The 15,619-nt window shown below is 37.8% G+C and overlaps 2 protein-coding genes across 2 annotated transcripts; both read right to left on the bottom strand.

Moving 5' to 3' along the window:
* Positions 1-819: 819 nt before the first annotated feature.
* On the bottom strand, positions 820-4,233 carry LOC128474016 (keratin, type II cytoskeletal cochleal-like). Its single transcript, XM_053456256.1, has 9 exons — positions 3,774-4,233; positions 2,989-3,197; positions 2,724-2,784; positions 2,528-2,623; positions 2,128-2,292; positions 1,899-2,024; positions 1,541-1,761; positions 1,368-1,396; positions 820-1,136 (listed from the first exon to the last, which is right to left on the bottom strand). The coding sequence occupies exons 1-9, from the start codon at positions 4,194-4,196 to the stop codon at positions 985-987; spliced, it is 1,482 nt and encodes a 493-aa protein (XP_053312231.1). The 5' UTR covers positions 4,197-4,233; the 3' UTR covers positions 820-984.
* A 3,810-nt stretch (positions 4,234-8,043) lies between these two features.
* LOC128474013 (keratin, type II cytoskeletal cochleal-like) lies at positions 8,044-11,072 on the bottom strand. The gene is made up of 9 exons (XM_053456252.1): positions 10,608-11,072; positions 10,082-10,290; positions 9,817-9,877; positions 9,638-9,733; positions 9,320-9,484; positions 9,092-9,217; positions 8,741-8,961; positions 8,594-8,622; positions 8,044-8,363 (listed from the first exon to the last, which is right to left on the bottom strand). Exons 1-9 carry the CDS (start codon positions 11,028-11,030, stop codon positions 8,212-8,214), a joined length of 1,482 nt encoding a protein of 493 aa, XP_053312227.1. The 5' UTR covers positions 11,031-11,072; the 3' UTR covers positions 8,044-8,211.
* Positions 11,073-15,619: the final 4,547 nt, after the last annotated feature.

The following is a 15,619-nucleotide window of genomic DNA, read 5'->3' as shown; positions in this document are numbered from 1 at the left end:
TAGGTGTGGTTACTTGTGGTGCACAGAGGTGTAAGTGCAGGACACTCCAGGGGCATCTGCCCCTGTGAATCGTATGGTCGTGTGACTGCCGCGCTGGGGGACGCCGGCAGTTCCAGCAGGGATACAGGTGGATACGCCCATACCAGCAGGTTACTTCATGGTTATGATTGGTTATCATTGCTGTTGTTATTTGATGGTGAAATGTTTATATACTGGGCCAAAATATGTTTGGCTAATAAACGGCTAAAAAGTTATCAATGATGTAAACATTTAATAAAGGTTGATAATTAATAATTAATAAAGTTTTTGAAATAAAGAATTGTCTCTTGTTTTATTTAGAAGGGGGGGCGAAACTGGACGCTACTTCATTCATGACTTAAGTGTCCATGCTGCATTCATTAATTTTAAGGAAGTATGTTTCAGTTCTCTCATTAGCACCCAATGGAATCAAGCATCAACACATGGAGTGTATTGGTATTCAATATTAGAAGATTGATGTTAAAAGCAAGGTTCTTATATATTAATTCTGCAATTTATTGGTTCATCACCTTCTTGATCATAGAAACAAGCTGTGCAGCCATGTTGAGTATTAATGTAAATGGACTATGTTTTCAGCAGATTGAAATTTAGTTTAACTAGGAAAGCGTGCAACAGAAAAAACCTTTGTCTATGGCACCCCTGATTCTGGGTAAAATCTTTATTGGATCAGTGATTTGTCATGGAAGAACTCAACGGGACTAAATGTTTTAAACTTGGATAAGCTTTTGGTATTATCAACCTTCTTTTCCATAAAAAATAGAAAACATATTTTTGCTGAGATGCATTTGCATGAACAGTGATTTATTGAGAAGTTACAATTACATGAGTTTTAGAATAGAAGTGATTTTAGATTTTTGGGGGATTTCAGTAATGAAACAAACATGCAGAATTGTAATTAAACTATGGTATGCTAGCAGTGTGTTCTCTGCAGTGTATTTAAGGACTTCAGCAGTGGTGTCCATGGCCAGAGCTGTGCTTGCTTTTGGAGACGTGGCTGAAATTTGAGCTGAATCCCCCCTTATGATGGTGGCCAGCACTTGATCCATGCGACATTCCTCCTGAGTGGTGTTTTCCTCCAGTGCTAGAATGTACCACAGCTAGAAAATAAAAAGATCAGTTAATTTTATTAATACAAATGACTGAAAATGGGCAAAGTAGATTGAGGAAATGCACCCCCCCATTTCCAACAGAAATTATGATTTAGGAATAATAACAGTAGGTGTTTTTGGTCCCATAGTTTGAAATGAAATGTTTTTTCCAAAGCCTTTAATCTTGTTAACAAAGTGGCTTATATGTAAAATAAAACTATTATGCAAAATGTTACTTACATATATTAACAGATCCATCTGAAGCCAATCTGAAACAAAACACAAAATAATTACAACATTAAACTGTACATTCTATTTTTTGGTAGGTGGGAGTAAGTAAGGAATGTATAGTAAGTCATTGTATGTGTAAATATATAAAACTATTTTTACTGTCAGTAGAATGTTACACTCACCTGCACTCTTCTCCTTCCAGCATCTTCCTGTAGGTAGCGATCTCAATATCCAGAGCCAGTTTCACATTCATCAGCTCCTGGTATTCTCTCAGTTGGCGAGCCATGTCTTGCTTGGCCTTCTGCAGAGCAGCTTCCAGCTCAGACAGTTTGTTCTTGGCATCTCTGACAGCGGCTTCTCCACGTTCTTCAGCCTCGTTTATAGCAGATTCCAGGGCAGAGCGCTGAGGAAATATTGTAGAAGACAAACTTCTGTTTCAGCTTTTGAAATGTTTGCATGTGAAGAGAACATATTGCTTGTGTACAAAAAAGGCAGTTCAAAGATATAGATTTCATCTAGAAGTTCATCTATTTTTTTTACCTGAGCTTTTACGTTATCAATCTCTGCTTTTAGTCTTTGAATTATTCTGTTTAATTCACAGATCTCATCTCTGCTGCTCTGCAGATCATTCCCATTTCTTCCTGCAGCCATGCGAAGCTCCTCAAACTGTAAATGGACACACAGAAATATGTAATTCCACCCAACAAACTAAGGTAAAGGCTTTTTGTTTACCGTATCATTGCTACGATATCATTAAAAAAAGACTCACCCGTGACTGGTACATGGCTTCTGCTTCAGCTCTACTCCTGTTAGCAATTTCCTCATATTGAGCTCTGACTTCAGAAATGATTCCATCCAGGTCCAGATCACGGCTGTTATCCATGGAGACAACCACTGAGGTATCTGAGATCTGAGCCTGAAGCTGGGCAATTTCCTGTAGAAATGTGAAAAAAACAAAAAAAAGGGAGGATTAGAAATGCTTAGCTACATCGAACGTTGACATTTTTTGCAAAGAAATTTACAATGAATCGTATTGTAGAATTGTCATAAATTGCTGATTGAATGTATACATTCTGTTTTCAGTAACAATGGTAGAAAAATCTTATGAGCATTAAAAATATTTTTTATTAATTCTTAATGAAAATTGAAAGAGATTAAAATCTACTTACTGCATCAAAGAGAGTTCTTAGGAAGTTGATTTCATCAGTCAGGGAATCAGCCTTTGCTTGGAGCTCAGCTTTGTTCATAAAAGCAGCATCTACGTCCTTAAAGAGATCGAGAACATAAAATAAGATAACATTTATATTATATATATATATATATATATATATATATATGCATTTCAGTCATTATTTTCCACCTTACCCTCTTAAGTCCAACAAACTCATTCTCGGCAGCCGTGCGTCTGTTGACCTCTTCTTCATATCTGTGACATTAATAATAAAATAGGAATAAGAAGCATTTAATTGGTTTATTAATTGGATTTCTTATGAAGATATGTATATTAAAATATTTAATATATCTTAATATCTTCAATTTCTATACTGTGTTGTGCACAACAACCCAATTCTGAATTCAAGTTTGTATCATAATACTACATCAGAGAATTGATTAATGTAGGAACTCCTACCTTCTCCTTGTTTCCTCTACATTTTGTTCCATACTGTTCCTTTCTGCTTCCAGACGAGTTTTCTCACATTGGAGACCCTCCAGCTGCCTTCTGAGGTTACTGATAAAAGCCTCAAACAGAGGCTCAATCTGACACCTGGCAGTTTTCTGGTCTTGCAGAAGAGCCCACTTAGTTTCCAGCATCTTGTTCTGCTGCTCCAAAAATCTTACCTAAGTTAAGACAAAATATATATTGATGGGACCACATTTTAATATCAAACATTTAAAGTTTCTATTCCATTTAGACAAAACATTAAAATGTTACACAAATAATTACTTCAGGGGAGCAAAATAGGTAGAACAGTACTATCGTATATATGCTTTATGCCATGGAATTCACTTTTGGTTTTAGTGCTATAAATAGTGATTTAGATTAAGCATATTCTAGAGAATATCTTAACAGTAGATTATGTTTGGCCATTTGTAATGCACAGTGCAGTGTTATGAAATGTTTCATTTTAAGGTAGTGTAGGAAATTACTTTTGATCTACTTAGGATGTATCAGTAAACAAATATAGTAACAAGCAAAAAAACAGTAGCTTTGATATCTCTCCTTTATAGTTCATGAGTATCTGCTTAATGTGTTAATTGCTATTATTTTCTACACACTTAGCTATAAAGCATAGTGCAATCTTTGAAATGTTTCATCTTATGGCAATGTACCACACAGTGAAAAAACATTTAGTTAGGCGATAGTAAAAGCAATTCAGTGAACATGTTGTAAATTATGGAATACAATAAGCTTACCTTGTCAATAAAAGAAGCAAATTTGTCATTAAGTCCTCTAATTTGGTTCCTTTCTTCAGTTCTCACTCTTTGGATGCTTGGATCAATCTCCAGGTTGAGAGGTGCTAGGAGACCTTGGTTCACAGTTACTGATGTGATACCTCCAGAGCATCCCCCAAATCCAGAGCCAATACCACCAACACCATGTCCAGATCCATGTCCATTTTTCCCTGAATGGAAACTTCCCAATGAGATCTTATGCCCCTTGGATCCAATACTGTGGGCACTTCTGCTGCTGAAGCAATGCTGTGTCTTGTGTCCATGAGCTGCAGGTTTGGAGTGGTGGGAGAAGGTGCTGTGTGCACTGACATGTTTAGGTAAAGCTACTGAACAGGAGCTGAAGTGCTTGTGTCCAGAGGTACTGAAGCTGGAGTGATGAGACATGATGCTTCTTCTTCTTAGAGAAAGATGATGAGATCAGTAACAGTCTGCTCAAGAGTTTCACATCTTCTAGACACAAACCTGTCACTTTTATACTTCATGGGAACATTAACTACCCCAGCAGTAATGTCATTGGTTCTTATGATCATTCTTTGGTCAGATTATGACTTTCTAAAATAAAACATTTACATACATATATCATCAAAGTCAAAGCATTTACTGTTGGCTTCCTTGGGTATAAAACGTTTTAATGGGCTTTCTTTGCTATTTATCATAAGTTCTCTCAGCTTCTGTATTGGTTTAATGATGCTTTTTTATTTGTCATCTTTAGTAATTTTTTTACTAATATATCACATTAGTAAATTATAGGAAAGATTTCTAGTGACAGTAGTACAAGTAAGACTCAAAAAGCCTAGATATTTACTTACTACATATTAAAGCTAAAAAGAGCTTTATTGGTCCATATTTTCATTGGACCATCTAACATTTTTTTGGTGTAATGTGATTTTACTTGGTGAATTAATAATTATTGTCTTAAACGGTTAAGCTCTACTTCCATTCTTTTAATTAAAGACAACATACATTTTTTTTTACCTTTTTATATGATATACGAGCGCACACCACTATTTACTTCATGATGTTCTATGCCCTCAATATAGGTTTTTGGTCATATTTTGTTTTTAAGATGGCATAGAACTTCATGAAGATTTTAACGAGTTTGTCAGGAATGTCAGATTTATTTTTCTTTACATTATACAACATTTATTTAGCTCTGACCATGTTTCCAGTTTACCAAAATAATTTGCCATTTGGCTTCTTCCTCCAGAACATCAACCCTGTTGCAAATTTTTGTGTCGTCAGCAAATAGACATACCTTTCCATCAAGACCATCTGCAATATCACTAATAAAAATATTAAAGAGAATGGGTCCAAGTACAGATCCCTGAGGTATCCCACTGGTAACAAGACCTTGTTCTGAATATACGCCATTGACTACAACCGTCTGTTGTCTGTCACTCAGCCACTCCTTAATCCATTCAACAACATTGGGATCTAAACCCAGAGATTGCAGTTTATTTATAAATCTTCTATGTGGGACAGTGTCAAAGGCCTTACTGAAATCCAGATACACAATGCCCACTGCACCACCTTGATCAATTACTTTAGTCACCCAATCAAAAAAATCAATAAGATTTGTTTGGCAAGATCTTCCTGAGGAAAACCCATGTTGTTTTTGATCTTGAAACCCATGTGACTTCAGATGTTCAACAATCCTTTCCTTTAACATTGTTTCCATTAATTTCCCCACTACAGATGTAAGACTAACTGGCCTGTAGTTGCCCGACTCCTCCCTACTGCCTCTTTTGTGAATGGGCACAACATTCGCTAGTTTCCAATCCCCAGGGACAACTCCCGTTACCACTGATTCGTTAAATAAATCAGTTAGCACTTTTGCTAGAAAACCCCCAAGCTCTTTTAAAAACTTGGGGTGTATCCCATCAGGCCCCATCGACTTATTTGTCTTTACCTTAGACAACTAAAGTAGAACCTTTCTTTGCTTCTTTCTGCCTAATTTTATAGATCTGTCTATCTTCCTCACTTTGGGTATTTTTGTATCTACTAAAGGTTAACTTCTTGTCTTTTTTAAATAATCACATTTCTCCTGGACTCCATTTAAATTGCCCCAGTCTGATAGTGACTCCTCTACACATATTCTTATTTTAGAAAAGTCAGCTTTTCTAAAATCTAAAACTTTTATTTTTGTGTGGGGTCACTGTACGTATATAAAACCACACAGACTGATGTTCACTAGATCAAACTTTCACCTACAGAAATATCTGTTAACAAATCTCCATTTGTGAACACTAAATCCAATATGGCCTCCTTACGAGTTGATTCCTCAACTACTTGTTTTAAAGATAATCCCAGTAGGGAGTTTTCAGGGTTGACATGATACTTAAGGGAGTGGCTATATGCAAGGGTGCGGGGGCATCAATTCACAAAGGAGTGTTTGCTTGGGGCATCACATAAATCAATACTAAAGGGGGGCTGGGTGGTGAGATAAATATACAATGTGAGGCTGGCAGCATTAATACACAAGGGGGCAGCTGGGGCCATTACATAAATCAATACTAAAGGCTGGCAGGGTGGGGGCATAAATACACATAGTACTGGCTTGGTGAAATACTCAAGGGGCAAAAAAACAAAAGGGTCTGTCAATGACAAAGCAGTGTGGAAAAAACTTTTTTTTATTGTTGACACCCTGGATGTGGGTCTCAGTGCGGCAGAGCCTGTCCTGGTGTGTGTTTGGGTGTCTGTATGACAGAACCCGTCCTGGTGTGTGTGTGTTTGGGTGTCGGTATGACAGAACCCGTCCTGGTGTGTGTGTGTGTTTGGTCATCTGTTTCCTGTTTAATTTTTACTTGTCCAGAGATAAAACTCCTTCCTGAATTTGTAGTCACTTTAGAGCACAAAAAGTTTTAGGCCGAGAAATCAGTGTGTTACTTAGTCTATTTCAATCTGCATATTTTATTAAAAAGGATTAGTCGCACTAAATTGTGACTTCAGGCGTCCCGTGTGTGTACTGATTTACTCCCAATCCCATCAAAGAAGATTCTATCCTATATTATCTGCCTAGCACTGATGTCATCTTTATCTAGTACACATGTATGCCGAGATTCTGTCTATTTTATTTATTTCCATAAAGAGGCCCAAAATCCTCAGCACCAGGCCCATAATGCTCTTAATGCCCTGTCGATGGTAACAAGTTATTAGTGTCTGCATTTGTATTCCCAACAGAATCAATGAAACTAGATTTTACTAGATTAATAGTGTACATTGTTCTTGGGACATGTTTGGACATTTAATTGTGTTAGGGATATACTTCTGGTCTAGCATTTAGTGCCAGTATTTCGCTGTTAATGTTAAATTTGTGTCATTTAGGGCAGCATGGAAATTAAATAGGATACTTACATAGACTGTAACAAATTGTACTAATAGACAACTTTTGCAATACATATGGTGCATATATACCCTATGTTTTGGCTTCAATTTGGTTAACATAAAATTATTTTTTTTGTATTCATTAGGTAACTCTTAGCTTTTGGTTTTGAAACTAACAATATTTTCATTTTGTCTGTCACTAATATAATAAAGACATCTCTACTGTCACACATTCTTTTGTCTTTTGTCGCTCAAACAGGTCTTTATGCGTGAATGATAGACCATCATAAAGCTAGGCATATCTAGCAAAGTTTTGGTACTTACCATAGGCCATCATATCTGTCTTAAGTTTTATTTTGTACTTTACCAGCATGATGAATATAATATAAACTTACATACAATAAATATTTATCAAGTAGAATAACCACTAGGCACCTAAGGACACTGCCTAGGTCCCTTGCAATGTTGGGGTGCTGCAATGGTTCCAGTGCAGGAAAAAAAGAACAATTCTCACAAGTGTCCATGCTGCATTCATTAATGTTAAGGAACCTCTGTTTCAGTTTTCTTATTAGCACCCAATGGAATCAAGCATCAAGACATGGCGTGTATTGATATTTAATATTAGAAGATTGATGTTAAAAGCCTCTTAAAAGCAAGGTTCTTGCATATTAATTCTGCAATTGAGTAGTAATATAAATGGACTCTGTTTTCAGCAGGTTAAAATTTAGTTTAACTAGGAAAGTGTGCAACAGAATAAACCTTTGTCTATGGCACCAGTGATTCTGGGTAAAATCTTTATTGGCTCAGTGGTTTGTCATGGGAGAACTCAATGGGACTAAAAGTTTTAAACTTGGATAACCTTTTTGTATTATCAAACTTATTTGCCATAAAAAAAATAGAAACCATATTTTTGCATTTGCATGAACAGGGATTTATTGAGAGGTTACAATTACATGAGTTTTAGAATAGAAGTGTTTTAGATTTTGAGGGGATTTAGGTAATGAAACAAATATGCAGAATTGTAATTTAACTATGGTATGCTAGCAGTGTGTTCTCTGCAGTGTATATAAGGACTTCAGCAGTGGTGTCCATGGCCAGAGCTGTGCTTGCTTTTGGAGACGTGGCTGAAATTTGAGCTGAATCCCCCCTTATGATGGTGACCAGCACTTGATCCATGGGACGCGCCTCCTGAGTGGTGTTTTCCTCCAGTGCTAGAATGCACCACAGCTAGAAAATGAAAAGATCAGTTAATTTTATTAATACAAATGACTAAAAATGGGCAAAGTAAATTGAGGAAATGCACCCCCTCATTTCCAACACAATTTATGATTTAGGAATAATAACAGTTGGCGTTTTCGGTTCCATAGATTGAAATTAAATGTTTTTCCAAAGCCTTTAATCTTGTTTACAAAGTGGCTTATATGTAAAATAAAACTATTATGGAAAATGTCACTTACATATATTAACAGATCCATCTGAAGCCAATCTGAAAGAAAACACAAAATAATTACATTAAACTGTACATTCTATTTTTTGGTAGGTGGGAGTAAGTAAGGAATGTATAGTAAGTCATTGTATGTGTAAGTATATAAAACTATTTTTACCTGCACTCTTCTCCTTCCAGCATCTTCCTGTAGGTCGCGATCTCAATATCCAGAGCAAGTTTCACGTTCATCAGCTCCTGGTATTCTCTCAGTTGGCGAGCCATGTCCTGCTTGGCCTTCTGTAGAGCAGCTTCCAGCTCAGAGAGTTTGTTCTTGGCATCTCTGACAGCGGCTTCTCCGCGTTCTTCAGCCTCGTTTATAGCAGATTCCAGGGCAGAGCGCTGAGGAAATATTGTAGAAGACAAACTTCTGTTTCAGCTTTTGAAATGTTTGCGTGTCAAGAGAAAATATCGCTTGTGTACAAAAAAGCATTTCAGACATATTGATATGAGTTCAGCTATTTTTTTTTACCTGAGCTTTTACGTTATCAATCTCAGCTTTTAGTCTTTGAATTGTTCGGTTTAATTCACAGATCTCATCTCTGCTGCTCTGCAGATCATTGCCAGTTCTTCCTGCAGCCATGCGGAGCTCCTCAAACTGTAAATGGACACATAGAAATATGTAATTCCACCCAACAAACTAATGTAAAGGCTTTTTGTTTACCTTATCATTGCTATGATTTCATTAAAACAGACTTACCCTTGACTGGTACATGGCTTCTGCTTCAGCTCTGCTCCTGTTAGCGATCTCCTCGTATTGAGCTCTGACTTCAGAAATGATTCCATTCAGGTCCAGATCACGGCTGTTATCCATGGAGACAACCACTGAGGTATCTGAGATCTGAGCCTGAAGCTGGGCAATTTCCTGTACAAATACGAAAAACAAAAGCAAAAAGGGAGGATTAGAAATGCTTAGCTACATAAAACGTTGACATTTTTTGCAAAGAAATTAACAATGAATCGTATTGTAGAATCGTCATAAATTGCTTATTGAATGTATACATTAAAATCTACTTACTGCATCAAAGAGAGTTCTTAGGAAGCTGATTTCATCAGTCAGAGAATCAGCCTTTGCTTGGAGCTCAGCTTTGTTCATAAAAGCAGCATCTACGTCCTTAAAGAGATCGAGAAAATAAAATAAGATAACATTTATATTATATATATATTTATATATTTATGTGATTATTTTCCTCTTACCCTCTTAAGTCCAACAAACTCATTCTCAGCAGCTGTGCGTCTGTTGACCTCTTCTTCATATCTGTGACATTAAAAATAAAATAGGAGTAGGAAGCATTTAATTAGTTTATGAATTGAATCTCGTATGAAGATATGTATATTAAAATATTTAATATATCTTAATATCTTTAATTTCTATACTGTGTTGTGCAGAACAACCAAATTCTGAATTCAAGTTTTTATCATAATACTACATCAGAGAATTGATTAATGTAGGAACTCCTACCTTCTCCTTGTTTCCTCTACATTTTGTTCCATACTGTTCCTTTCTGCTTCCAGACGAGCTTTCTCACATTGGAGACCCTCCAGCTGCCTCCTGAGGTTACTGATAAAAGCCTCAAACAGAGGCTCAATCTGACACCTGGCAGTTTTCTGGTCTTGCAGAAGAGCCCACTTAGTCTCCAGCATCTTGTTCTGCTGCTCCAAAAATCTTACCTAAGTTAAAACAAAATATATATTTATAGGACCACATTTTAATATCAAACAGTTAAAGGTGCTATTCTATTTAGACAAAACATTAAAATGTTACACAAAAAATAATTACTTCAGGGGAGCAAAATACATACAACAGTACTATCGTATTTATGCTTTATGCCATGTTTTTTTTTGTTTTAGTGCTATAAAGCATAGTGCAATCTTTGAAATGTTTCATCGTATGGCAATGTACCACAGAGTTAAAAAAACATTTAGTCAGGCGATAGTAAAAGTAATTCAAAGAACATGTTGTAAATTATGGAATACAATAAGCTTACCTTGTCAATAAAAGAAGCAAATTTGTCATTAAGTCCTCTAATTTGGTTCCTTTCTTCAGTTCTCACTCTTTGGATGCTTGGATCAATCTCCAGGTTGAGAGGTGCTAGGAGACCTTGGTTCACAGTTACTGATGTGATACCTCCAGAGCATCCCCCAAATCCAGAGCCAATACCACCAACACCATGTCCAGATCCATGTCCATTTTTCCCTGAATGGAAACTTCCCAATGAGATCTTATGCCCCTTGGATCCCATACTGTGGGCACTTCTGCTGCTGAAGCAATGCTGTGTCTTGTGTCCATGAGCTGCAGGTTTGGAGTGGTGGGAGAAGGTGCTGTGTGCACTGACATGTTTAGGTAAAGCTACTGAACAGGAGCTGAAGTGCTTGTGTCCAGAGGTACTGAAGCTGGAGTGGTGAGACATGATGCTTCTTCTTCTTAGAGAAAGATGATGAGATCAGTAACAGTCTGCTCAAGAGTTTCACATCTTCTAGACACAAACCTGCCACTTTTATACTTCATGGGAACATAAACTCCCCCAACAGTAATGTTGTTGGTTCTTATGATCATTCTTTGGTCAGATTATCATAAAACATTTACATACATATATCATCAAAGTCAAAGCATTTACTGTTGGCTTCCTTGGGTATAAAACATTTTAATGGGCTTTCTTTGCCATTTATCGTGAGTTCTCTCAGCTTCTGTATTGGTTTAATGATGCTTTTTTATTTGTCATCTTTAGTAATTTTGTTACTAATATGTCACATTAGTAAATTATAGGAAAGATTTCTAGTGACAGTAGTACAAGTAAGACTCAAAAAGCCTAGATATTTACTCACTACATATTAAAGCTAAAAATCAATAGTTTTATTTTTTTTTCATTGGGCCATCTAACTTTTTTTCATGTAATGTTATTTTACTTGGTGAATTAATAAATGTTGTCTTAAACAGTTAAGCTCTACTTCCATTCTTTTAATTAAAAACAACATACATTTTTTTTTTACCTTTTTATATGATATAAGAGCAGATTTAGTTTTCTTTACATTATACAACATTTATTTAGCTCCAGGATGGTATCAACAGAAAATTGATATGCTGCTCCTCAGCCCTCTTAGTAAATAGTTAATTTTATAATATATTTGATGTTTTTAATATTTGTGCAGGGATAAGGGTGCACGCAAGTAACCTTATAACCCCCTGGAGAACAAAGCAAGGTTTATCAATCTGTCAGTTGTTTGCTTCTTTCACCTCACATTAATGTGACCCTCCTGTAGCCAAGTATATATGCACATTTTTAACCAACTCAAATGCTCTTACAGTTTTTGAATAAGGCCCGCATTGGCCACCTGACAAATGCAGGCAGATGCCAAATGCATACCAATACTGCCACACCATTGGCTGACTGGATCATGCAGTGTACGGCCACTGGATGAATAAGCACAGCTATACTGTGAAAGAATATACAAACATAATGTGGAGCCTCATTTTTGTCATTTGGTAGCCACTGGTTTAGTCAACCTCAGTCTAGCGCAGAATAGATCTGTAACACACAAACTTTTAAGAAGCTTTTTTCGTGTTTCTAAGGTCATGGCCGGATTAACAAAGGAGTTAATGGTGCTGCAGCTCCATGCCCGTAGCTGAAACTAGGCCCAGTCAGGGCTGGGCTGACCCACCGGGAAATTTCCCTGTGGGCTGGCCATGCACTGAAGTGGCCTATGCAGCCTCATGACCACCAGGGCCATCTTAAGTGTGGGGGAAATATTTGAGTTTAGGATGCCATAAGGAGGCTATTTGAGGCTAGGAAGCCACAGGCAGGCTGCTTGGGGGCAAAGATGGCAAATCCTATGCAATCAGGGTGCCAGGGTTGACATGGTATTTAAGGGAGTGGCAATATACAAGGGTGTGGGGGCATCAATTCATAAAGGAGTGCTTGCTTGGTGCATCACGTAAATCAGTACTAAAGGGGGGGCTGGGTGGTGAGATAAATATACAATGTGGGGCTAGCTGGGGCAATACGCAAGGGTGTGGGGGCATTAGGGTGACCACATGGGCCATGTTTTCCAGGACACATATAATTTTGACATATTGCTGACCAGCCCAGATAAAATGCTACCCTGCATTATGGGGGATGTATATACTAATGGAAGGGAACCAATTAGTCTGAAATACACCCTTCATACTGCAAGACAGTATTTCATCTGGGCTAGTAGCATCAATACACAAGGGGGGGGGCACCTGGGGCCATTACATAAATCAATACTAAAGGCTGGCAGGCTGGGGGCATAAATACATGTAGTGCTGGCTGGGGGCAACACTCAAGGGACAAAAAAAAACAAAAGGGTCTGTCAATGACAAAGCAGTGTGGAAAATACTTTTTTTTATTGTTGTCATCCCGGATGTGGGTCTCAGTGCGGCAGAGCCTGTCCTGGTGTGTGTTTGGGTGTTGGTGTGGCAGGGCCTGTCCTGGTGTGTGTGTGTTTGGGTGTCGGTGTGGCAGAGCCTGTCCTGGTTTGTGTGTCTGGGTTTTGGTGTGGCAGAGCCTGTCCTGGTGTGTGTGTGTTTGGGTGTCAGTATGGCAGAACCCATCCTGTATTTGGTCATCTGTTTCTTGGCACTTTACTTACTGTAGGAATAAATCTAACTAGTTATTTTTTACTTATCCTGGGATAAAACTCCCTCCTGAATTTGTAGCCATTTCAGAGGACAAAACTTTTTATGCTGAGAAATCAGTGTGTTACTTAGTCTATTTCAATCCGCATATTTTAATACAAAGGATAAGTCGCACTAAAATGTGACTTCAGACGTCCCGTGTGTGTACTGATTTACTCCCAATCCCATCGCAGAAGATTCTATCCTATGTCATCTTTATCTACTATACACGGAGACTGAGGAGTTAAGTTTCTGTCTATTTTATTTATTGCCATAAAAAGGCCCAAAATCTTTAGCACCAGGCCCATAATGCTCTTAATGCCCTGTCGATGGTAACAAGTTATCAGTTATCAGTTATTTAGTTTGTAGTCCCAACTAAATCAATGATACAAGATTTTACTAGATTAATAGTGTACATTGTTCTTTTGGACATGTACAGTGGGGCAAAAAAGTATTTAGTCAGCCACCAATTGTTCAAGTTCTCCCACTTACAAAGATGAGAGAGACCTGTAATTTTCACCATAGGTACACTTCAACTATGAGAGACAGAATGAGACAACAAAGTCCATAAATCACATTGTCCGGTTTTTAACAAATTTATTTGCAAATTATGGTGGAAAATAAGTATTTGGTCAATAACAAAAGTTCATATCAATACTTTGTTATATACCCTTTGTTGGCAATGACAGAGGTCAAACGTTTTCTGTAAGTCTACACAAGGTTTTCACACACTGTTGCTGGTATTTTGGACCATTCCTCCATGCAGATCTCCTCTAGAGCAGTGATGTTTTGGGGCTGTCGCTGGGCAACACGGACATTCAACTCCCTCCAAAGGTTTTCAATGGGGTTGAGATCTGGAGACTGGCTAGGCCACTCCAGGACCTTGAAATGCTTCTTACGAAGCCACTCCTTCGTTGCCCGGGCGGTGTGTTTGGGATCATTGTCATGCTGAAAGACCCAGCCACGTTTGATCTTCAATGCCCTTGCTGATGGAAGGAGGTTTTCACTCAAAATCTCACGATACATGGCCCCATTCATTCTTTCCTTTACACGGATCAGTCGTCCTGGTCCCTTTGCAGAAGAACAGTCCCAAACATGATGTTCACACCTCCATGCTTCACCATAGGTATGGTGATCTTTGGATGCAACTCAGCATTCTTTCTCCTCGAAACACGACGAGTTGAGTTTCTACCAAAAAGTTCTTCCTTGGTTTCATCTGACCATATGACATTCGCCCAATCCTCTTCTGGATCATCCAAACGCTCTCTAGCAAACTTCAGACGGGCCCGGACATGTACTGGCTTAAGCAGGGGGACGTCTGGCACTGCATGATTTGAGTCCCTGGCAGCGTAGTGTGTTACTGATGGTAGCCTTTTTTACTTTGGTCCCAGCTCTCTGCAGGTCATTCACTAGGTCCCACCGTGTGGTTCTGGGATTTTTGCTCACCGTTCTTGTGATCATTTTGACACCACGGGGTGAGATCTTGCGTGGAGCCCCAGATCGAGGGAGATTATCAGTGGTCCTGTATGTCTTCCATTTTCGAATAATTGCTCCCACAGTTGATTTCTTCACACCAAGCTGCTTTTTTGTAGGTGACCAAATACTTATTTTACAGAGGAATTTACCAATGAATTCATTAGAAATCCTACAATGTGATTTCCTGTATTCTTTCCCCCCATTCTGTCTCTCATAGTTGAAGTGTACCTATGGTGAAAATTACCTCTTCTCTTTTTAAGTGGGAGAACTTGCACAATTGGTGGCTGACTAAATACTTTTTTTCCCCACTGTAATTGTGGTAGGAATATACTTTTGGTCTAGCATTTAGTTAAGAAAGTGTTACATTTAACAGAATATATTAAACAGCACCTTTAGTGCCAGTATTTTGCTGTTAATGTTAAATTTGTGTCATTTAGGGCAGCATGGAAATTAAATAGGATAGTTACATGGACTGTAACAAATTGTACTATGTGTGTCCATGCTGCATTCATTAATGTTAAGGAACGTCTGTTTCGGTTCTCTTATTAGCACCCAATGGAATCAAGCATCAATACATGGGGTGTATTGATATTCGGTATTAGACGATTGATGTTAAAAGCAAGGTTCTTGTGTATTAATTCTGCAATTTACTGGTTCATCACCTTTTTGATCATAGAAACAAGCTGTGTAGCAATGTTGAGTATTTATATAAATGGACTTTGTTTTCAACAGATTTCAATTTAGTTTGTCTATGGCACCAGTGATTCTGGGTACAATCTTTATTGTATCAGTGATTTGTCATGGAAGAACTCAATGGGACTAAATGTGTTAAACTTGGAAAAGCTTTTGGTATTATCAACCTTCTTTTCCATTAAAAAATTGGAAACA

This window comes from Spea bombifrons, chromosome 2, assembly GCF_027358695.1.
Source record: "Spea bombifrons isolate aSpeBom1 chromosome 2, aSpeBom1.2.pri, whole genome shotgun sequence".
NCBI classification, from domain to species: Eukaryota; Metazoa; Chordata; class Amphibia; order Anura; family Pelobatidae; genus Spea; species Spea bombifrons.
This window is presented reverse-complemented; position numbering and strand designations above follow the sequence as displayed.

Bases quoted from the DNA above. Each gene is read 5' to 3' on its own strand.
- LOC128474016 (XM_053456256.1), bottom strand. From the start codon at position 4,196: ATGTCTCATCACTCCAGCTTCAGTACCTCTGGACACAAGCACTTCAGC. The intron at 2,624-2,723 runs GTAAGGTGGAAA...GATCTCTTTAAG, and splicing joins AGTTTGTTGGACTTAAGAGG to GACGTAGATGCTGCTTTTAT. The intron at 2,025-2,127 runs GTGAGTCTTTTT...GTCCATTTACAG, and splicing joins AAGCCATGTACCAGTCACGG to TTTGAGGAGCTTCGCATGGC.
- LOC128474013 (XM_053456252.1), bottom strand. From the start codon at position 11,030: ATGTCTCACCACTCCAGCTTCAGTACCTCTGGACACAAGCACTTCAGC. The intron at 9,734-9,816 runs GTAAGAGGAAAA...GATCTCTTTAAG, and splicing joins AGTTTGTTGGACTTAAGAGG to GACGTAGATGCTGCTTTTAT. The intron at 9,218-9,319 runs GTAAGTCTGTTT...GTCCATTTACAG, and splicing joins AAGCCATGTACCAGTCAAGG to TTTGAGGAGCTCCGCATGGC.